The sequence below is a fragment of the Eschrichtius robustus genome, chromosome 3, assembly GCF_028021215.1.
Source record: "Eschrichtius robustus isolate mEscRob2 chromosome 3, mEscRob2.pri, whole genome shotgun sequence".
Lineage (NCBI taxonomy): Eukaryota > Metazoa > Chordata > Mammalia > Artiodactyla > Eschrichtiidae > Eschrichtius > Eschrichtius robustus.
In genome coordinates, this window is record NC_090826.1 from 18,513,166 (window position 1) to 18,537,057 (window position 23,892).

The following is a 23,892-nucleotide window of genomic DNA, read 5'->3' on the forward strand; positions in this document are numbered from 1 at the left end:
AAGGAGCCTAAGACCAGCTGCATACCTGGACTTCCCATTACAGGGGCCAGTGAATTCTCTTTTTAAAAATTAACCTAGGGAATTCCCTGGTGGTCCAATGGTTAGGACTCGGTGCGTTCACTGCTGGGGCTGGGTGGGCCCAGGTTCAATCACTAGTCGGGGAACTAAGATCCCACAAGTTATGTGGCGTGGCCAAAAAAAAAAAAAAAAGATTGAAAGAGAGAAAAAGACATAAAAAAAAAAATTAACCTAGTTTGAGTTGAATTTCTGTCATTTGGCAACTCAAAACAGCCTATCTAATATTTCAGCCCACCTTTCAAGGTACAGCTCTGGCCTCCCCTCCTCCAGGAAGCCTTCCTGACTACTTCCTCCTGTGGCCTATCCTGACCTCCCCTTTTCTGAGCCATGGCAGCCCTAGGCCTCTGACCCAAGCTGCTGGGTCCTTGAGTTTGTGCCACACTGCTGGTCTTGCTTGGTGTCATTTCACATCTCAGTTCCTCGACTAGGCTGTGGCTCTCCGAGGCAGTCTGACTCTTCCCTGTGTCACCAGCCCCTGGTACATCGCCCACCACTGAGAAGACCCTCAGCAAACACTAGTTTGACTGAAACAAGGGGAGGAGAGGTAAAGACAAAAGACGTCACTGATTCAGTTGAACCCAAACACTGTTAAAGGCCTCTACATGCAGGACAGGGTGCGAGGCAGTGCTACGCAAAGAGACAAAATGATGACAGACGGCAATATTAGCTAATGTTAACTGAGCGCTACCCCGGAGCAGGCACTTAACTTGCGAAGTCCTCATCACCACTCTGTGAGGTGGGGACCACTGTTATCCCCATTTTACAGATGAGGCTTGGGCAGACTGAGGGACTTGCCCAGGGTCATACACCTAGTGAGCAGCAGAGGGACTTGCCCAGGGTCATACACCTAGTGAGCAGCAAAGCAGGGATTCAAGGCCTGAGTCTAAGCCTGAGGTGTGGGTGCTTGATCACTAAGCAAACTGCCTCGTAGAGATGATGTGGTCCCCGCCAGCCAGGAAGGGCCCTGGGTGGAGCTTGAGCCACGAAAGCTGGGCCAAAAGCTATGGAGCCTAGAGGGAGAAGGGAGAGAGGCTTTCCTGGGAGGTGGTACAGCCAGGCTTGTGCTCGGATGCTGGGTTCAAATCAGCTGTGTGACCTCGGGCAAGGTGCTTAACCTCATGTCTTAGTTTCCTAGCCTGTACAGGGGGGACAATAGTAAAAACAACCCCACAGAGCTGTGCTCCAGGATGAAATGTTAACACACATGAAGTACTGAGAACCACGCCTGCACCAGGAAAGAGCTCAAGTCTTGGGGTAGCCTTGAGGCGGGGACTTGGCGGACGGGGAGGAGGCCATCTCAGGAAGGAACCTGAGGCCACTGGGCTACGTGCAGGAGCTGAGAGGCTTGCTGAGGCAAGGCACGTTCTTGCCTTTGAGGACAAAGCAGGTATGGTTGGGAAAGCAGAGGACAAAGAGGGTGAAGGAGAGGCAGTGGTGCAAAGACAGGAACCTGAGCCCGCCCTCCCTTGAGTGGGGCTCCTCCCCACTGTGAGACCCCCTTTGCTCCTGGGTGCTCACCACAGAGGAGAAGGAGGAGGGCAGGGAGGGAGGGAGAGAGGGGAGAGGAGACACCGGCCGGAAAGAAGTCAGAGAGGAAGAAGAATGCAAATAGGAGGTCAGAACTGGAAAGGGGGACTTCCCTGGTGGTCCAGTGGGTAAGACTCTGCGCTCCCAATGCAGGGGGCCCGGGTTCAATCCCTGGTCAGGGAACTACATCCCACACGCACGCCGCAACTAAGAAGTCCGCGTGCTGCAACTAAAGATCCTGCATGCTGCAACTAAGACCCGGCGCAGCCAAAATAAATAAATAAATATTTAAAAAAAAAAAAAAAAAAAGAAGAACTGGAAAGGAACCTCGGGTCATGGGTCAGAGGTCAAGGGAGACTAGGGGTCAAGGGAAACCTGGAAGAAGGGTGGAAACCAACCCTTTCCCAGTCGGGTTTTTAAGTCACTGATTAGATTTGCCTTGAGCCTGGGCTGAGGCTGAGTGAAAGAGGAGCAGGGCCTCACCAGGTTCTTGAAGAGCGCGGCCACCTCGCGGGTGAACACGGCCAAGTTCAGGAAGCCGGTGGACAGCTCGTGACTGTTTTGAGACAGGTGGCTGTTGCCCAAGGACTCCACGGCCTCTCGGTACTGCTCCTCGTTCTCCACGTGCCCTGTGGAGCAGGGAGGCGCAGAGTTAGTTCCAGGCTGGAGCTGGGGAAAGGGCTGCCTCGCCAGGCTGGCACCAAGCAGGCTCACTCACCGAGGCCGGAGCTATGGATCGCCCGCACAGCCTTCTTTATTCTCTGTAGGGTGGCCTGGTCTCCTTCCAGCATCTGGAAGCAAATGTGGACAGAGGTTCAGGCATGCTCAACCGGGAAGGGTGCCTGACTCTGCGATCCCACCCTCCAAACACACCCATAGTTCCCTCCCTAGGGTCCCCCTGCACCCCGACGAAACATAAACAGACCACCCTCCCCCACCCAGACCACGTGGGAAGCCACAGATCAGTCACACCACACCAGGAAGGCCAGGCTTTTCTCCTCATGCGGGACAAGAAACACAGCAATTCCAAGGCACGTGGCACAGTGGGGTGTGCCAGGCCGGGGTTTGAATCTTGGCTCTGGCACTAACTCGTGTGTCAACCTAGATAGATCTGTTTGCCTCTCTGAGCCTAGGGTGCCTCGTCTGCAAAACGAGGATGACACTACAGAGCTGCTGAGAGAATGATTTGGCGATACATACACGACGCTTAGCAAAATACCAGAGGAAAACATGGACATCTCTATATTCTCGGAAGACTCAGATGGGGAAAGACTTGTTCCCCAAACCCCAGGCTCAGTAAGCAGCCACGTGAGGATAAGGAGGAAGAGGCTGGGACACCATCGGTGGGAAGTGAGATGAGGAGGGTAGAGGTGGACACTCAGCTCCCCTGGAGAGAATTGCTGGGACGATATCAGGCAACCCCAAATTCCAGGGCTTGCAGAACAAACAGCAGACTGTGGGGAAGCCAGAAGATGTGACAGCATCACGTGCAGGAGTCACATACCCCAGGCGGCTCAGCCCGGATGGAAACCTCCCAGACACACCCCTCTTTCAGTGGGGTATAGAAGCTGCCAACCTCATGAAATCCTCATGAAATGCATAGTTAAGTGGGAAATTATAGAATTAGGGCTGCAAAGGGCCCACAGAGCCACAGATGAGGAAACTGAGGCCAAGAGAGGGGAGGGTCTTGCCTAGAGTCAAATAGTGGGGAAGCAGCAGAGCTGGGCTTCCGGGGGTGCCCTAATACAGCGCTCCATCCACACACGATGGCTGCACCCTGAGCCCAGCCCCCCCCCCCCATTTTGTCCAGTGACGATAATGGGATCAAAATTTGATCGCCAAAGAGTTACTTCAATGTGGCAAGAGTTAGCAAACATTTGGAATGGTATCTGCAAAGATTCTAAACCAAACTCACAGGAGGACAAGCACAAGGCAGTCCTTGGAGGCGATGCGGAGTGTCTTCAGACGCCTTGGGCACACGGGAAGCCTCTGGAGGGAGAGGGGTCTGGTTTTGAAGCCCAGCTCCACTGCCCAGATGCTGTGTGACTTTGGGCAAGTTGCCTATTCTTTCTGAGCTCCCTGATTAGCTATCTGTAAAATGAGGGAAATAATGCCTACCTCTCAGGGTTATTATGAGGACTGTATGTATGAGACGATGCACATAAAGGGTTTAGTTTGGTGCTGAGCACAGAGCGTGTCCTAAATGAACAGTACCTCTGATTGTCAGCAGTTGCTCCTGATGCTAAAAAGTACCCATCAAATTCTGGGTACTTTTCCTCCAGGGAATAGAAACCTAACAGTCTGTCCCCTGAGTATGACCTTGAGATACTTTCATATTTGGGACCAGTAGAGGCCCATCCCAGAGCTGAAGAAAGAAAGTTGAGGACTTAGGGAGACTGGGGAGAGGGGGCCATAACTGACTCAGCTAAAGAACTAAGACGTTTCTATCTGAGAGACAAAGACAAGAGGGGAGAACGCGGACGTGTCTGTAGTTCCCAAAGACCTAGACGGGGAAACACATGTTTGCCAAAGCCCTTGACTCCCACCTTGAAACTTGAAAGGGAAAGATAAGAGTTGATTAATTTAAGGAGCTAGGACTTCACTCCAAAAGACAGTGCAGGTTAAAGATATGAACAAATTCCAAAGAGATTTAGAAAACTCCCTAGAAGGCAGATCCATGTGCCTAGCATACAAAAGGTGCTCAATAATTGTTTACCTAAATGAATGATGGTTTGCAAAGCCCTGGGACACAGACCTGAGAGGTCTATGTCCATGCTCTAGATACCCTTTGGGGAGTCTTCCTATCCCATGACACCCGTTCTCTGAAAACCCCTCTACAGTTGGGCCCTTGCTGCCTTGTTTGTCCAGCCAGAGTTGACTGGACCAGGTTGACACTTGACCTAAGCTGGGCCAATCAGATTCTCTCTCCAAGGAATTTGGAATCGGGCTCTGGAAAGCTAGCTAATTGATTGGAAGTGTTTAAGCAAAGGGAAAAGAACAAAGTAGATGTGTAGAAAGAAGCAAATGAGACCCATGCTGCCACAGAGAAGCACAAGAGAAGAAGAGCTGCCCTGGTTTCTGGCAACTTTCCAGATCCTTCACCCTGAGAGGCCCTTCCATACTTCCTGTCCTTGGGCCTCCATGAAATACCCCTGAACCTAGCAAACAAATTCCCTTTAGTGCTTAAGCTAGTTTGAGAGGATCTCTCTTCCCTGCAGTGTAGCAGAGGCTGCTGGTTGGCTCCCAATCCATTCTCTCTTCCTCCTTAGCAATTAGAACTCTGACTTTTCAGATGGCCACTTGGCCACTCACAATAAAGACTACATTTCCGGGGCTTCCCTAGTGGCGCAGTGGTTAAGAATCCGCCTGCCAATGCAGGAGACACAGGTTCGAGCCCTGGGCCGGGAAGATCCCACATGCCACGGAGCAACTAAGCCCGCGCACCACAGCTACTGAGCCTGTGCTCTAGAGCCTGCAAGCCACAGCTACTGAGTCCATGTGCCACAACTACTGAAGCCCGTGCGCCTAGAGCCCATGCTCCGCAGCAAGAGAAGCCGCTGCAATGAGAAGACCGCGCACCACAACGAAGAGTAGCCCCTGCTCACCGCAGCCCGCGCACAGCAATGAAGACCCAACGCAGCCAAAAAAAAAAAAAGACTACATTTCCCAGCCTGACTTGCAGCTAAATGTGGTCATGTGACAGTTCTAACCAATGGTATGTAATGGATATCTCATTTGTTAGCTTCCAGAAAGTAGTTTTAAAAGGGAGGGGGCTTCCCTGGTGGCACAGTGGTTGAGAGTCCGCCTGCCAGTGCAGGGGACACGGGCTCAAGCCCTGGTCCAGGAGGATCCCGTGTGCAGCGGAGCAACTGAGCCCGTGCGCCACAGATACTGAGCCTGTGCTCTGGAGCCCGCGAGCCACAACTACTGAAGCGCATACTCTGCAACGAGAGGCCACCGCAATGAGAGGCCCGTGCGCAGCAACGAGGCCCCAACGCAGCCAAAAGATAAATAAATAAAATAAATGGATTTATTAAAAAAAAGGAAGGGAGGGATTACACACCTATTAGGATGACCAAAACCCAAAACACTGACACCACCAAATGCTGGTGAAGTTGTGGAACAACAGGAACTTTCATACATTGCTGGTGGGAATGCAAAAGGGCACAGCCACCTTGGAATCCAGTTTTGCAGTTTCCTACAAAACTAAACATACATTTACCATATGATCCAGCAACTGCTCTCCTTGGTATTTACCAAATGAGTTGAAACTTATTTCCACATAAAGACTTGCACATGGATGTTTATAGCAACTTTATTCATAACTGCCAAAACTTGGAAGACAATGTACTATTATTTAGTGCTAAAAAGAAGTGAGCTATCAAGCCACAAAGACATGAAGGAAACTGAAATGCATATTACTAAGTGAAAGAAGCGAATATGAAAAGGCTACAGACTGTAGGATTCCAACTATATGACATTCTGGAAAAGGCAAAACTATGGAAACTGTAAAAAATCAGTGGTTGCCAGGAGTTGGGGGAAGGGAGGGATGAATAGGTGGAGCACAAAGGAGTTTTAGGCAGTGAAACTATTCTGTATGATACCAGGATAGTGGATACATGTCACTATACAGTTGTCAAAACTCATAGAATGTACCTTAAGGGACTTCCCTGGTGAAGCAGTGAACCTTAAGGGACTTCCCTGGTGGAGCAGTGGTTAAGAATCTGCCTGCCAATGCAGGGACCACGGGTTCAATCCCTGGTCCGGGAAGATCCCACATGCCGTGGAGCAGCTAAGCCCGTGCGCCACAGCTACTGAGCCTGCGAGCCACATCTACTGAGCCCACGTGCCACAACTACTGAAGCCCGTGTGCCTAGAGCCTGTGCTCTGCAACAAGAGAAGCCACCACAATGAGAAGCTGGCGCACCGCAATGAAGAGTAGCCCCTGCTCGCCGCAACTAGAGAAAGCAACGAAGACCCAACGCAGCCAAAAATAAATAAATAAATAAATTTAAAAAAAGAGTGAACCTTAATGTAAACTATGGACTTTGGGTGATAATGATGCGTCAGTGTAGGTTCATTGATTATAACAAATGTACCACACTGGTGTGGGATGGTAATAGTAGGGGAGGCTGTGCCTGTGTAGGGCCAGGGGTGTTTGGGAACTCTCTATACTTTCCACTCAATTTTGCTGTGAACCTAAAACTGCTCCAAAAATAAAGGAAAAAAAATTTAATAAAGAAAAGAAAAAAAAGGAAGGGAGGGGTGTCCTGTCATACTTTTCTCCTATCTAGAATGCATTTGTGATGTCTAGAGCTCAGGCAGCCATCTTGGACCATGAGGTAGAAGCCACATATTATGGATGGTGGAGCAACAAAGTAGTAGCCTTGTCCCTGGTGACTGTGGAGCCACCCTATCAGCTCTGGACTACTTATCTGTAGATGTTTTTTATATGAAAGAAAAGTAAATGTCTATCTTATTTGAGCCACTGTTATGCTAGGTATTCTGTCACTTATAGCTGAACCTGGCTCTTACTGGTACAGGCAGGCAAGTCATCCTAATCACCCACAAACTGTCCCTTGATGCCCTTGTCAGAAATGTATCAGGAAGTGGCTTCCTGGCAAGATACCATTCCTGCCCCTACTGCTCTTAGCAACCAAGGTTCACACAGCTATTCATTCATTCATTCACCTAGTTATTGAGTGTCTGCTATGTGTTCACATCCTGCATAAGAGACACGATCTCAGCTCTTAGGGACACTACCATCTAAGGGAAGAAAGAGCCAAGTAAATAGATATTTATAATGCAATGTGATTAGGGTTATAATGGAAGATGGACAAGGTACCTCAGAGCCCAGGGAAAGCAGAGCTGTGTCTGCTTAGGAGGAACAGGGAAAGCTTTAAGCTGTGGTGCTTGGCCGTGAGCACTGGACTAAGAGGCTGCGCTGTGACGCGGTGTGGGGGAGTACTAGGTATAAATGGTAGAAGTGCTAGAGGAGGGAGGCTTGCTCTGGGAAGGATGGGCAAGGAGAGGATCATTCATTCATTTCAACAAGCATCTCCTGGTGCCTATTTTATGGCCCCTTCCTTCAAAAGGCTCATAGACATATAAACACAAAGTGCCTGAAGGGGAAACAAAGAGGGGGGAATTCTAATCACCCTTTTCTCAAGAAAATATTTCAAGATCATTCACACTGGGGTATAAATGACTGACAACACCTACCCTCTATGGTACAATGGGGCAAAAATTTAACCTAAAGAAATACCGTTTTAAGAAGAAAATTCAGATCAAAGCCTGGGGATGGGAAGGGATTTGGAGAAAGGCACAGAGGTTTTTAGAACTCCAGTAATGAGGCTACCATAGCACGATGAGTCCCAAGCTACGATCCTAGCCCCAGTCCCCCGGAAACTATCTCTCTGGATGATACTAGTCCAGCCAGATCTCTAAACCTCCCCTTCTTTAAAATGGGAGAAAGATAATATCACACAGGGAAAAAAATCCAGTCTCCACTTAACTCACAGAGTTACTGTGAGGCTTAGATGAGATCACAGACATTAACAGCATGGTGCCAAGGCTTGGGGCATTTGGAAAATATGAGTATGATTTTTACTGTGATTTGTTTTCTGCCTCTGTATGAGATCAGCCCTCATTCCCCGTGCCTGTGACTGGATAGGTTAACAAAACCCAAAAATCAGCCTCTGGACTCACGGAGTCCTTTTAATCCCCAGTAGTCAGTGATTCTCAAAGTAGGGAATTGACAGCGTCACCTGGGAACGTGTTAGAAATGCAGATTCTTCAGCTGACTCAGAAAATCTGGAGGTGGGGCCCAGCGATTTGAGTTGCAAGGAGCCCTCACGGTGATTCCGACGCATGCTCCAGTTTGGGGATCACTGGTCTAATTCCACCTTTCAGAGATGCAGTAAATCATCATTGCTAAAAGTATGAGGCTGGCCCCAAACTACCTGGTTTAGAATTCTAGCTCCATTTTGGTATTTGCTATGTGACCTCTCTGTGCCTCAATTTCCCCATTCACGAAATGAGGATGATAATAGTTTCTACTATATAGGGTTGTTGGGGAGATTAAATGAACTCACATAGGTAAAGTGCTTAGAACATTATTATTTGATTGCTAATGATGTTATCCATTGCAAAATTAAATGGAATTTGGTTTAGGAATTTCTCAACTTTCCTTGAGCTAATTAAAGATACCTCCCACCACCCCCATGATCCTGCTCAGCAAGATGTGGGAACCACAGGTACAGAGGGACCGCAGTGAAACCTCTGTCACTGGGCAGACACAGAGTGCAAGATGTTACACGTCCTGAATGCCTGAGTAAGGGCTCTGGGCCAGACTCTTACTTGTCACCCTCCCAGCCACCGTTTGAGACAGGCATCACCATCTGCATTTTTATAGATGAAGCTGTCAGGGGAAGGAACATGTCCAGGTATGTCCAGGTCACATAATGCTGAACAGTAGCAGAGTCATAATTTAGACCCCGGTCTGGTCAAATCCAGGGCCAATGTTCTTTCCATAACACCAAGCTGCCCCACAGAGGTTAAGGGACACGGCTTCTTTGACCCTGGGACTGGATCTGCCTCTGAGCCTGAATTTCAGCTCAACCATCTCTACCATATCCCCTCAACATCCCCTCACACAGGAAGGGAGGAGGGAGGGACAGAGGGAGACCTGTCCAAAGAAAAGGAAGTTGACAGCAGTGTCAGGGCCCCAACTGCAAATACTCCAAGGGCTGTCCTACTAGAGAGAAAACAGATTTATTGAAGTTGGCCCTGAAGCGGATTTCCAGGACTGAGAGGTAGAATTAGAGACACAGAAACAGATTTCAGCTCAAACACAAGAAGAAGTTCCTAAGCAAGAATCAGTGACCCTGGAGGGAGTGACCTTGAAGTATTTAGGGACTTCACGTGGTAGAGCATGATTCAGGCACCAGATTTTGGATTAGTAGTGATGGCCATTTAGATTTCTCTCAAAGCTAAGAGTCCATGCAAGAGCCTGGGCAGGCACTGGGCAAAGGCAGGCGAAACTCAGAGTACCAGGGACATGTCTGAACTTGGAAAACCAACTGGAGTTCTTCAGGCAGCCTTGCCTGGCTAGGCCTGGACAAAGTCTGAATTCCAGTTGGTGATACTGCCCTTTGTGGCCCCCCCACCCCCTCCACACACACACACACTGTGCTCTCGCTCTCTGAAGGCAAAAGATCATAGATGGCAGCACTAGGGCCATGCCCAGCTGCCTTGCTTGGAAGGGCCTTCTGCATGCCCCCTTCCTGGGTCAGGATTCATCAATAGGAGCCATTCTTCATTCCTGTGATTTCTCAGAGCCAGCTGTGGTAACCATGGCGACCCAGCCCAGGGGGCAGAGCTGCTAAAGCTAAGGCCTTGAGAGCTGCAGATTAAATTTCACCATTAGACATTCACTCCTTTGGACCATTATAATACGGGGCATAGGCACCCCTTTTGTGGCATCCCATGACCATTGGAGCCATCATTAATCAGTCACAGTATTTTTCCCACTGACTCTGGTTTTGTTCCATCATTCTGTTGAGGCAGCTCTTCAGGTAGCCTCTACCAATTAAAGTATAGTTGGCACAGGAGAAGAAAACCAGTTTCTAGCTTTGTTTTGGACCATGATGTTGTCCCTTGAGAGACTAAATCACAGAATATTGGAGATAATCTAACATTACCTCCTCGTTTTACAGACTGCAAAACAAAAGCTCAGATGAGTTTCTTGCCCCAGGTCTCATAGGAAATGCAAACAAACTAAGGAAAGAATACAATCCAAAACTTGCACAGGGCTTTACAGTTTGTAAAGCAATTTGACATCCACCCTTTAAGACTCATAGCATCCTGATAAGACAGTCATTGCTTTTATTCCCATCTGGCTGATGAGTCAGTGAGGCTCAGAGAAGTAAAGACAGTTGCCTGAGCTCACACAGCCAGGAAGTGGCCAAGATAGACCTGGGACAGTTGGACTCTAACTCCCTGGTTTATTCCCAGTCTGTGGGCCCCAGGCCCTGGAGGTCCAAGGAGTTACTACCATGGCCCTATGAAGGCACACTTATATAGTAAGCACTACAGACCAATAAAAAAGTCTCACAAATTAGTATGACCACATTCCAGATATGAGCGCAGCTGTTATGATCAATAAGACACAAATCTTTAAACGTATTTTTGAATTCATGGTAGCTTTTTGTCCTTTTCCATATTTCTTAATCAATCAATCAATCAATACTAAAAGTACAAGTGTAAAGGAAAGGTCAGTGAAACCTTGACATTGAAAAGGGTTCCTTCGGGCTTCCCTGGTGGCGCAGTGGTTGAGAATCTGACCGCCAACGCAGGGGACACGGGTTCGAGCCCTGGTCTGGGAAGATCCCACGTGCTGCAGAGCAGCTGGGCCCGTGAGCCACAATTGCTGAGCCTGCGCGTCTGGAGTCTGTGCTCCGCAACAAGAGAGGCCGCGATAGTGAGAGGCCCGCGCACCGCGATGAAGAGTGGCCCCCGCTTGCCACAGCTAGAGAAAGCCCTCGCACAGAAACGAAGACCCAACACAGCCATAAATAAATAAATAAAAATAAAACAAATACTTTAAAAAAAAAAAAAAAAGGGTTCCTTCTGTCGTAGAGAACAGACTTGTGTTTGCCAAGGGGAGAGGTGAAGGAGGGATGGCCTGGGAGTTTGGGATTAGCAGATGCAAACAGTTATATATACAATGGATAAACAACAAGGTCCTACTGTATAGCACAGAGAACTATTCAGTATCTTCTGATAAACCATAATGGAAAAGAATATGAAAAAGAATATGTGTGTGTAACTCTCTCTCTCTCTCTCTCTCTATATATATATAGATACGTATAACTGAATTACTTTGCTATACAGCAGAAATTGACACAACACCGTAAATCGACTATACTTGAATAAGATAAATTTTTAAGAAAGGGGGTCCTTCTGTGAGGTGGCAGAATCCTGGCTCCTTTGATCTTTGATGTCTGAGAGAAGATGAAATTGTATGTACTAACTACATGTTAACTGTGAAAAATAAAATACAATATTTTAATGAGCAAACCGAGTTACACTTCAAATATTTAATGAAATGACAAAAAACGCACAGAAAACCCTGGGGCTTTTCATTTCTAACTACTGATTTATTTACAGAAAGTGCAGAAGATGGAGAAACTCTTTAAACCACACCTGGGGAACGCAACAGTGAGCACAGTCAGACGACGTGACACTACAGAATAGGCCACTGGTTTGTTTTCCTGGAGACTACAAAAAACGAAACCAAAAATGATGGAGGGGGAATCTTAGGAGCCTGAAAACACCCATCAACAAATGGACTTTACTTGAATCCTGCTTTTTAAAAAATAAACTGTAAAAGAAGTTAGGATAATTATGAGACAACTGGAAATTTGAAAACTGGATAGTTGATGATTTAGGGATTATTATTAATGTTTCAGGGTACGAGAATGGCATCCCATTTTAGTTATGTAAGCAGAAAAAGAAGTCCTTACTGTTTAGAGCTATGTATTGAAATATTTAAGACTGAAACAATATGATGTTTGGGATTTGCTTCAAAACAAGATGAGAGCTGGGGAAGCAGGTTGGGATGGGCACGGGGCAGCACTGGGTTATGAGCAAACGGAGGTTCGTCAGTTTGTTCTGTTTTCTGTGAATATACCAAATTCTCCATAAGAAAAAATGAGGGCTAGTAGATGAAAACATAAAATTGGCAAAATAAGTTGTTGAAGCTGGGTGAGTCCACTTTTGTGTGTTTGAAAATTTCTACAACGTGAAGTTAATGAAAGAAGACAGGGGGTGCCTATGTTCAGAAAAGTTGAGGACCACTGCACTGTTACCTGAAACCCCTTGACACCTTAGTACATGAGCGGGCCCCTTTCAATGGACAGCTGTCTGGGCACAGCTTTTGATAAGAGGAATGGGATGGGAGAGAGTGGGGTTTGGAGAAGTCGGCCCGAGAGAGGCAAAGGAGGGCAAGGGCCAGGCGGGAGGGTCCTTGAGGGGCAGACAGGAAGGGCTTAAGGCTGACCTGCTGGCTAAAGGAAGTTGCAAAAGCTCTGCTGCCTAATTCCAAAGAGGGCACGTAGCAGAAAGAGCACAGGATGTAGAGAGAGGAGACTGGGGTTCTATTCTGGACCCAATACCAAGACCCTGAGCAAGTCTGCAATCTCTCCAGTCTCTGGGCCCCAGGGTCCGCATCTGCAAAATGGGAATGATAGTCAGTGCCGTTCCAGCCACCTCCCACTGGGAATCGAATCAATAAGGACTGGCTAAGTTTGTAGCCCTTGCAAACGTGAGCTGTCCTGTTCACATCATGCTCAAAGTTTGCTTTTGCTCACCCACCTGCCCAATTAGCAGATCCAAAGAAAGCAGGGAGCCCCACAGGGCCCTTTGTGGGTGGCCAGCAAGGAGGGGCAAGGGTGGGACTGGGAAGTATTTGCTAGCATCCCTCCTCCAGGCAATCCCAGCTCAGCTCTACTCCCTGAACAAGCATCTCCCCTGGAACCTCAAATCTGCAAGTCTGCCCCTCTCCACCCAGTGGGGTAGAGGGAGGGGCTGGGGCAAGGTCTCCAACAGAGTCACTGGCACACAGTAGGGGCTCGTCCACACATACTGACTGTCCGGCTGTACCTTGCCCGGCCGTGAAGGCGCTGGGAAGAGAGGGAGGTCAGGCTGGGCCCTGCCCTCAAGGTGCTCACAGCGCAGTGGGGAAGACAGAACATAGACAAGGATGTGCTTGCCAAGGGCTGAGGAGGCCTGGGTGAGGCTGGAGCAGAAGAGAAGCCTGTGGGGGCCACAGATCAGGAGCACCCACCCCACCCTGGGATGAAGTGATGCTTCACCAGAGCCTTGAAAAATGAGGAGACACTGGTGGAGCAAAGTAGGACGGGGAAGGTGACTCTAAGAGGGGAGAGGCGCCTCGGTAAAGTCCCCGGGTAGGAGTGTCAGCACATTTGGGGAGCAGCCTGGAGCTTATGGGGCAGGCACCTACCAGGGCCGGTGAGGAAGTGGTGAGCAGTGAGGCCTCAGGCTAAGCAGGGCCCCGAACGACCCTCTGGGAGTCCATGCTCCTAATGAGAGGCGAGGGGATGCTTTTGTATCACTGCCACATGCCAGGCTTCTTCTAAGCACCTGACAGACTTGCATTATTTCACCAAATCCTGTCCACAACCCCAGGAGGTTTTACAGATGAGGAACCTCAGGCCCAGGGTATGGCATCTCTCCAGCTCACATAGCTGATAAGTGGTGGAACCTAGACTCCAGCCCAGGGTGTCAGGCTCCAGAATCCATGTTTTTAACCCAAACCTCTAGGTTTTTATCCCACAGGTGATGAGGAGCTCCTGCAGGGTTCTGAACAAGAGAGGAGTGATTCAATAAATTCTCATGGTAGATGGGACTTCCCCAGCGGTCCAGTGGTTAGGACTCCACGTTTCTGCTGCAGGGGGCACAAGTTTGATCCCTGGTCAGGGAGCTAAGATCCTGCCAGCCGTGTGGCGTGGCCAAAAAAAAATTCTTGTGGTAGAAAGACTGACTCTGGGGCTCATCTGCAGACCCAGGCCAAGTGGGAGAAAGGGGGTGCAGCCCTGAACCTCAGGCTCGACTGGGTGACGGAGAGCACAGCCCAGCCCAGCTCAAAGCAGATGGCCAACAGGAGACACTCGGATTCCAAGCTCCCAGGCTGATCTGATTACATGAATCCAACCGCCACCCCACTTGCTAAGTGCTCGTTTTATTTTTGTTACCTTGTTTATTCCTGTGAGGTAGTTAATATCTTCCCCATTTTACAGATGAGAAAACCGAGGCTGGGGGAGGCGAGGCAACCGGCTCAGGGACATGTCAGTAGCTCTAGGAAGTGTAGAGCCCTCTGCCTCCAGAGCCTTCTCTCACTATCACACCTCTCTGAGCCCTACTTATCTCTGTAAGGATCACTGTGAAGATTAAATTAGGTCATATTTTTTTCTAACGGTGGATGTCAGGCATCTTCAGAAGCAATGCAGAAACACTTTGGGGGAAGGGAGGGGAGGCACTGAATTTTAGGCTTGCCTCTGCCATTAGGCCCTCTGTATCCCTCTGAGCAAGTTCCTTCCTCCGTCTGTGCCTCCGTTTCCCCACCTATACAATTTAGAGCTGACAGACATGACCCTTCCAGGTCAAAGCTCCGGGACTCAGAGGCGGGGTTAATCATATCCTGCAAGACTGCCCCAACTTCAGCCACCAGCAGGAGCAAAAGTCTCCAAATGGTTTTCATCTGGATAAGCCCCCAGCCCCAGCCCCCAAGAGTCCAGGCTGGGACAGTCAGGAGGAGCTACACTGCAAGGCCTGGAGCAGGACCTGGGGCCAGCCCCAGGTCTGCCCCGGCCCCTGGTACGACCTTGAGCAGTCTCCTTCCCTCCCTGGGCCGACTCCCTGTCTGGAACGAGGGGTTGGGCGGTGACGTGGAAGGCTCCTGCCAGCTCTGACATTTATTATTTCAGGATCCCTCAGTCTCTCGCTGTTTTCCTTCCTGCGCTGCTGGAGCCTGTGGCGGGCTGTGCGCCCCTTCAGTTGGGCCCCTGAAGCCGTCTCCCCAGCCCGGGAACCCGGCCAGCCCTGCCAGCTCAGCCTCAGCAGCTGCCCCTTGCAGCATGGTGGGAAGCGGGGAGGAAGAGGGGTTGCAGGAAGGGAGCCGCACCCTCTGTGTGTGCTGAGGCCTCCACAAACCCCAAGTTTCCTGGCTGGGATTTTCCTCGGGAGACTGCTCGGCGGTGATGAGCTAAGAGACCAAGAACTCTGCAGGAGGATCGCTGAAGATTCCCATCTGACCCCTGGCCCCAAGCCCTGAATTCCACCCAACCCTGGGGAGAACCAGCCTGCCCTCCTGGACACAGCAGCAGAGGGCCCCACGCCGCCCATCCTCTGGGTTCCCTTGTTGGCCTGGATGAATCCCTCCCGGCCCCAACTCGATAGTCATCATGAATCCCTTAAACCAGGGGTCCCCAATCCCCCGGGTCGCAGACCGGTACCGCACAGCAGGAGGTGAGCGGCGGGAGAGCCAGCGAAGCTTCATCTGCCGGTCCCCATCGCTCCCCATCACCCGCATTACCGCCTGAACCATCCCCCGCTCCCCCTGTCCGTGGAAAAACTGTCTTCCACAAAACCGGTCCCTGGTGCCAAACAGGTTGGGGACCACTGCCTTAAACCCCAGTCCTCCCCAACTCTGCAGTTTCCTCAACGTGCCACACTGTTTCCAGCCGCTAGACCTCTGCCAGGAAAGCCTTTTTCCCATTCTGCCTAGTAAACACTCCATCTTTCCCTTCTCAGCTTACAGGGCACCCCCTCCCCATCACGGAAAAACTGACTTTATGCCACCCTGTGCCCACTACAGCCTTCTATCAGAGCATTCGTGGCCCTTATTTACCACGTCTGAATCTCTATGGCGCTGAAAATGCTAAAAGGGCAAGGATGGGCTCATTTGCCTTTGTAGCCACAGCACCCAGCACAGGGCCTGGCACATGAGTAGCAGTAAACGTTTGTGGAATGAATGAGTGAGTAAATGAATGAATAGATACTAGCAAGGCCTTGTGGGAACACAGAAAAGGCAGCAAGGGTTAAGAATTCAGGACATCACACTGTTCTGAGGTCCAAATTCTAGTTCCAGTACTCTTAGTTGTGTGACCTAGGGCAAGTGACTTAGTTTCTCTGAGCCTCCATTTTCGCACCTGTCAAATGGGATAATAATAGCACTTACCTCATGAGACTGAATGTGATCGGGCATTTAAGTACCTAGCCCAGTGCCAGGTATACAGGGAGGGCTGCATGATACCCATCTTGCCCAGCAGACATCTCTGTATTCCCAGGCCCTGCGACACATCCCCAGGCTGCCAGGGGAATCAGCTGGGGTGCTTAAAAAAATAAGGGTTCCAGAGCCTCACTTCAGACCTGTTAAGTCAGAGTCCCTGAGTAGGAAGAAGAGGAGTGAGAGGTAAGGCACACAAGTGTGCTTTGAACTGCCCAGGTCCAAATCCTGGCTCTGCCACTTACTGCTAGCAGAGTTGCCCAATTTATCAAAAATAAATACAGGACATGCAGTTATTCAGATATGCAGAATTTCAGATAATCAGTGAATAGGTTTTAGTATAAGCATGTCCCATACCTTGCACGCACATCCTGTATGTTCTTTGGCAATCCTGTTTACTGGGTTATTTTCTCTCTCTGTGCCTTTGATGGGGATTACATGAGTTAAAATGTATATGGGAAATGCTTACAACACTGCCTAGTGTGTTTGCTATTCCTATTTTTATTGCTTTAAAAGCAATCCAGACGATATGGAAGAAACTTGAAAACCTTATGCTAACTGAAAGAAGCCAGACACAAAAGTCCACATATTGTAGGATTCCACTGACATGAAATGTCCAGAATAGGCAAATTCGTAGAGACTGAAAGTTGCCAGAGGCTGGGGAAGTGACAGTGGGGAGTGACTTCTAATGAGCACAGTATTTCTTTTTGGGCTGATGGAAATGTTCTAGAATTAGTGGTAATGATTGCACAATACTGTGAATAAAGACTGCCGAACTGTACACTTTAAAATGGTTAAAATGGTACATTTTATGTAATATGAATTTTGTCTCTATTTTAAAAAATCTACCTAAAAGCAACCCAGGGGATTGTAACGTGTAGCCAGGACCGAGAATGGGGTAGGCTCTCAACGAATGTTTGATGAAGAAATGAATGGATGGGAGAGAGGAGAGAGCAAAGGGCAGAGCAGAGGGGAGAACCTGCTTTATCCAGACCTAGGCTCAGCTATTCATTCCCGGACACCCACAAGGTACACAGATTTCTCTTTTTGCTCTGGTGCCAGGACTGCACAATTTTAGTGCTTACTCACAGTAATTACCTCATCCCTGTTGCAATTATCCTCCCCTTTTCTCTGTGGTTCCTAATCTATTTAACCATCCTATATGCAGGTGTACTTGTGTTTTTAGTAAAAGAGAATTAAATAAAATTAAGTATCTGTTATGCACCAGGTAGATGCTAGATGCTTTATATGTAATCCCCTCAAACAACCCCATAAGATAGTTATTATCACCCTGATTTGCAGATGGGGAAACCGAGGTTCAGAAAATTCAAGTCATGTGCCCGAGGTCACACAACCAATAGGAATTCAAACCCAGGTCTGCCTGACTTCACTTACGGGACAGTCTCCACAGATCTCAGCCACACCCCTCTATGCTGTGGGCTGTCAATCATCTTTTTTTAAAATTAATTAATTAATTTATTTATTTATTTTTGGCTGTGTTGGGTCTTCATTTCTGTGTGAGGGCTTTCTCTAGTTGCGGCGAGTGGGGGCTACTCTTCATCGCGGTGCGCGGGCTTCTCATTGTTGTGGAGCAGAGGCTCTAGACGTGCAGGCTCAGTAGCTGTGGCTCACGGGCTTAATTGCTCCGTGGCATGTGGGATCTTCCCAGACCAGTGCCCGAACCCGTGTCCCCTGCACTGGCAGGCAGATTCTTAACCACTGCGCCACCAGGGAAGCCCTGTCAATCATCTTTTCATGGGCGTGAGTCTTTCTTCCCAGATGGGGACCTTGTCTTGTCATCTCCATCCCCTCAGAACCTACCATCTCGCCTTCGTATACAGCAGGTGTTCAATAAATAGTGTTTAATGAATAACTAACCTTAAGGGGGCATGCAATAGCTCACCACAGTAGTTTTCACTCTGACTGCTCATCAGTTGCCCGGGAACCTTCTAACTGTTCCCTTGCCCAGGCCTCACCCTTGGGAGATTCTGATTTGTAGGTCTGCGTGGAGCCAACAGCATCTGAAGTTCTTAAAAGCTCGGTCAAGGTCAAAACCCAGCCCAGTTAGAAAACCTTTAGCAGCTGTTCCCAGCTCAGCCTCCTGTACCCTTCACAGTGAGGCCCACTCTCTGACCCCAGTGATGCCCACTCACAAAGTTCCCAGGACAAAGGGGGCTCAGGGCCCTGCCCCAGATTCTGGGGATCTCATTGTGCCTCCGTGGGCTTCACTGCCTCATGTACTCTGGGCCCATCAAAGGGACTTTCTAGCAGAGATGTCTGAGGACTATACTACCAAATTGCTTTTGAGGAAAGCATTTTCCTTCTGCTCTGACCTAAAGCTCCAGTTTCTGTCCCCAAATATGCCTGTGTCGCCTCGGTGGCCAGAACAGCTGAATACCAGGCAAGGAAGTTGGGCTCAAAGACGGCCATTTGGGGAGGTGAGGAGCCTTTGTGAGACTGGGCTTGAGGCTGACGCTCCAGGAGAACCCTGTGTCCTTGTGCAGAGGCAGCCTGGAATGGGAAGAGGCTAGGCTCAGATGGAGCTGGGTTCTAAGTCTGGCCTGGAAAACCCTCTTGGCCCAGGTCCCTGGCCACCATCCCATGTCTCTACTTCCCTTCTCAGGAAAAATTCTCATCTGCCTCCTCCTCAAATCCAGTCCACGCCAGTGTGGAGGGGAAAATAGCACTAAATCTGTTTTTTTTTTTTCCCCTAAATCAGTTCTCAAGGTCATCAATGACCTCCGTGTTGCTGACGTCAGGGGTCGTGTCTCTGTCATTTTCTTATGCGACCTCTGGACATCTAGGCAGCATCCGACAAAGCTGAGCGTGGCTCCCTCATCGAAACATTCCTCCCCTGGCTTCTGAGGCACGGACCTCTCTTGATTTCCTTCCTTCCTCATCGGCAGTTCCTTCTCAGTTTCCTTCATTAACTACTCTTCCCATCCTAATCTCTCGATCCTGAGCTCCCCAGAGCTTGGGCCCAGGTCCTCTTCATTCCTTTCCTTGGGTGATTTTATCCACTCCCACTTCTTTAAAACCAGCTAATGTACTATACGCATTATGTGGTTCATGGACCACGTGCATGAGCAACTCTTGGGGGTGCTGGTTAAGATGCAGATTCCCAGACACCCTCCTGCAGGCTGGTGAACCTGCCAAGGACATTTGTCATTTTTTAAAATTAATTAATTAAATTAATTATTATTAATTAAATAACAATTAATTTATAATTAATTATAAATCATTTATTTATCTTTGGCTGCATTGGGTCTTCGTTGTTGAGTTTGGGCTTTTCTCTAGTTGCGGTGAGTAGGGGCTGCTCTTCGTTGCGGTGCGTGGGCTTCTCATTGCAGTGGCTTTTCTTGTTGCGGAGTACGGCCTCTAGGTGTGCGGGCTTCAGTAGTTGTGGCTTGCAGGCTCTAGAGCACAGACTCAGTAGTTGTGGCGCACGGGCTTAGTTGCTCCACAGCATGTGGGATCTTCCCGGACCGGAGCTTGAACCCGTGTCCCCTGCATTGACAGGCAGGTTCTTAACCACTGTGCCACCATGGAAGTCCCGGACACTTGTCATTTTTGCCAGACTGGTATCTGAACCTCTCTCCTACATCTGGGAAACTACTTGCTGCACAAGTCTCAGCAGAGCTTGCCTCCTACAAAAGCTGACGAGACCAAATTCATGCTTTTCCAGACTCCTTTGCAGCTAGGGTACAGGTAAGTATGAGCTAGCCTTGGCCAATCAGAGGCACTCACTACAGACTTTGAATCAGGAGCAGAGAGAGTGGAAGATCATTCTTATACTGATGGCAACAGCAGTGAAGGTGCCCAGTCCCCAGGGGACAGTGGTGGTATATGCTGTGGCATTTAGTGCGAGGCAGTAGTGTCCTCGCCAGACTGGCTCAGTGGAGTGATTTTGGCTGAGATCCCCCCTGCTGCCTCGCCCCAGTTCTCTAGCTTCCCAGAAATCCTGTGAACTACTGAATATTCCCTTTCAGGGAACTCCTCTTCTGTCTAAATCGGCTCAGGTTGGTTTCTGTTACTTGCAATAAGAAGCCTAAGTAAGAAACAGCTACTGAATTGGACTCTCTGGGAATGATGCCAGGTGATTCTTACACAGATCCAAGTTTGAAACCCACTATCTCAATGCTGACAACTCTCAAATGTGTATCTCCAGCCCACCCACTCCTTTGACCTCCAAACTCATATATCTAAATGTCTTCTTGACTTCTCCGCTTGTATGTCTCAAAGGCCTGTTAAGATGTAAAAACAGAATTCTTGACTCTCCTCCAAACCTGTTCCTCTCCCAGATTTCCCCTTCCTAGGAAGGGGCAATGGCATTCTTCCATTAGGAATTTGGGAACCATTCTTGACCACTCCCCACATGCACCCCATCAACAAATCTTGATGCTACTACTTATAAAATACTTCTAGAATCTGTCCACTTCTCCACCCACCACGGCCCTATCCACAGCACCATCGTCTCTTCCATGGACAACTGCCAACAGCCTCCTTGGGTCCTCTCCTGCCCCCTCCAATCTCATCTCCACACAGCAGCTTATATGACTGTCCTAAAATATAAATTGGATCATGTTGCTTGCCTGCAAAATAAATAAAATCCAAACTTGCCACCAGGGCCTACAAACTTGAATATGATCTGGCTCCAGCCTACCTTCCCAAACTCATCTGTTGTCACTCTTCCATTTGCCATCGCTATGTTTCTGCTCCTCTGGCCTCCTTTCAGTGTCACAAATACTTTAGGTTCTTTACTGACTCAGGGCCTTTGCCTAAGATGTTCCCTCCAACTGGAGCACCCTCACACCATTATTCTCTATTAATGCTCCCTCTCAGGTTTCTTCTTTTCTTTATTTGTTACTCCCATCGATATTTTCCGAGCTCCTACTATGGTGCTGTGGTAAATACTAGGGATAAAATGGTGAGACAGGTTATTTTCTCATGGAAGTCAAAATCTAGTGAGAAATCAGATTTTAACAAAGTAATTATGCAAATAAATGTAAAATTTATCTAGGATGTGTGCTGCAAAGGAGACACACGGTGCTATTAGGGAGAACTGAGCTATAGAGTAAATGTGGAAAGACAAGTTAGGAGGCCAGTGCAGTGTTCCAGGGGAGAGGTGACGATGGGGACTAGGGTAGCGATGTAGAGAAGTAGAGGGACGGCAGAGATGGTTAGAAGGTAACACTGATGACCCTTGGTGATGAAGGGAGCATGTGGAGCTTCTGGCTTGCTTACCAGAAGAGAGGGAGGGACCACTCTCTGAGAAGGGAACACCAGAATGGCCAGCCTCGGGGGGGACGTCATGAATGTGGCTTTGACGTGTCCAAATGAAACAGCTGAGTGAGCAGTTGGACATGAGGGTCTGGGCTAAAGGTACAAATGTGTGAGTCACCTGAAGATGGAAGAGGACTGAACCCATGGGTGTGGATGAGATTGCCTGGGGAGAGAGGCTAGCATGCCAAGAGATGAGGACCCAGGACCAAACCTCAAGGCAGGCCTGGACAGGGAGAATGAGCCTTCATGACATTTATTACACGTGCAATTACTGACTTGTTTGTTTACCTGTTTACTGCCTGTCTTCCCCAGAAGACTGTAAGCTCAGTAGAGCAGGGACTGCGTCTCTTTAACAAGCAATGTGTCTACCCAGTGCCTAATACAGGGCCTGGCATGGAGCAGTTCCCATGCATGATGCTGGCCACTGTGTCCCTCGGCAGGGCCGGCCTCATCCATTCCTTAGATAACATGGTCTCCGCTGGTCTCCACTGTCCAGCAAAAAGCCCAAATGCCTAAATGACATTCAAGGCCCTCCAGGTCATGCTGTACCCCCTGAGCTCTCCAATCCATCTTTTTAATTCCACTACACCTGAGCTTTCCAAACTGGGGTTCCTTTACACCTGGATAACCAGAGGCACAAAACAGGATGAACACAGTGCCTCTCCCTGGAGCCTAGATTGTGCCAAATGAAGAGAAATGGCCATGGACACATGGGGGTGCGGGTGGGGACTTTCCAGGCCCTGCTCCTCTTCTCCGAGAAGTGTCCCCTCCCACAATGTAGGTCTCTGTGGCCATGTTTCCCTGCCTGAGTCAATCCCTCCATGACCTCTGCTGATGAAACCAGGGGTGGGGACCCAGCTTCTGGAACCAATCCAGAAGCTAGGCTGGGCCATCAACCTCTCTGCCAGGAACTTGGACGCAAGACTGGCTTGGTTGCCTTTAGATGCTGGACCAGTGAGGTCACGTGAATGTGGGGGCTGAAGATGCCTGACTTCCCCAGAAGACTGTGTGATGCCCTTTGGGGCCTGTGTGATGACAAGTGAGCAAAAGCACCGTTTAGCTGTGCAGAAAGAAACAAGAGGCAAGAGACAGCGGGAATGAGGAAGCAGCTGCCTTTGTTCCTGATGACTTCCCAGATTCAAATGAGGCCCTGGTGAGGCCCGGGTGAGGTCTACTTTGACTTATACTGTTCTTCAGTCCCATGAGGCACCTCTAGATCCTTAAAACAAATTTCCCTTCAACATAAGCTTTAGAGGGTTTCTGTTTCTTGCAGACAAAAAAATCTCTAAGACTACATAATTTTTATTATTTTTTGCAAAATAAAAATGTTATTATTTTGGTAAAACAAACATCGACACATGATGAAGCAGAATGGAAAATTCACAAGAATATTAAGAATTAAGAATGAAATCCTTTCTAAAATAAGATTCGAAAACACTGAAGTCACAAAGGAAAAGATAAATTTGACTCCAATGAAACTTAAAACTATGCATTATAAGACATGATACCGACTTAGGCAAACATTCCTCTTAACCACCACCCCTTTATTGATAATACATTTTCTCTGAGGACAGATATTGGGAAGCATGCACATTTCCATAGCAGTTACCTCTGGGGAGAGTACAGGAATCGTGAGACATGGTCAGAGGTGACTTTAGTCTTTTCTGTTATATATTTTAAATTTTTAATTAAAAATTAGTATGTCTTTTGTTCAATTAAAACTTCATTAAATCTCAAAAAATATATATAAAACACAAGCTTTTGAAGATCCCCTGTTTGTGGTGGACTGCTTCATCCAAGACCCACTGGGAGATTTAAGTTCACTAGTAGTTTGAGACACATGACATAGTATGAATTCTCAGCACTGTCACAGTGGCTTACTTGGTTCCTGAATATGCTTTCTTCCCATCTGTCTCCAAATTCACTCACTTGTCCTCTCCACTTAATGGAGTTCTTCCATCCTTCAAGACCCATCTGGAAGTGTCACCTCCTCCAGGAAGCTCTCCCTGACTGCATCAGTCCTCACTGCTCTCTCTCTCTCTCTCTCCCTCGCTCCACTGGCCTCTTATGGCACTAACCATACCTTCTCTGTGTACTCTGGACAGACTCCTGGGGTTCCACTTATCTCGCTAAGACAGGCTACTTCTCCCCAACCAGCCAGCAAAACTAAGCAGCATCTTTATGTTCTTGGTGCC

The 23,892-nt window shown here is 48.6% G+C and overlaps 1 protein-coding gene across 4 annotated transcripts in view; it reads right to left on the reverse strand.

The window, feature by feature from the left end:
• The window catches only part of ASAP3 (ArfGAP with SH3 domain, ankyrin repeat and PH domain 3), a 47,138-nt gene that overhangs the window by 20,322 nt on the left and 2,924 nt on the right, over positions 1–23,892 (reverse strand). For all 4 annotated transcript variants that reach the window (XM_068539139.1, XM_068539138.1, XM_068539137.1 and 1 more), the window contains exons 2-3: positions 2,324–2,396; positions 2,089–2,234 (exon numbers count right to left, since the gene is read on the reverse strand). In XM_068539139.1, coding sequence (XP_068395240.1) covers positions 2,089–2,234; positions 2,324–2,396 — 219 coding nt within the window. The remainder of the gene's footprint in view (positions 1–2,088; positions 2,235–2,323; positions 2,397–23,892) is intronic.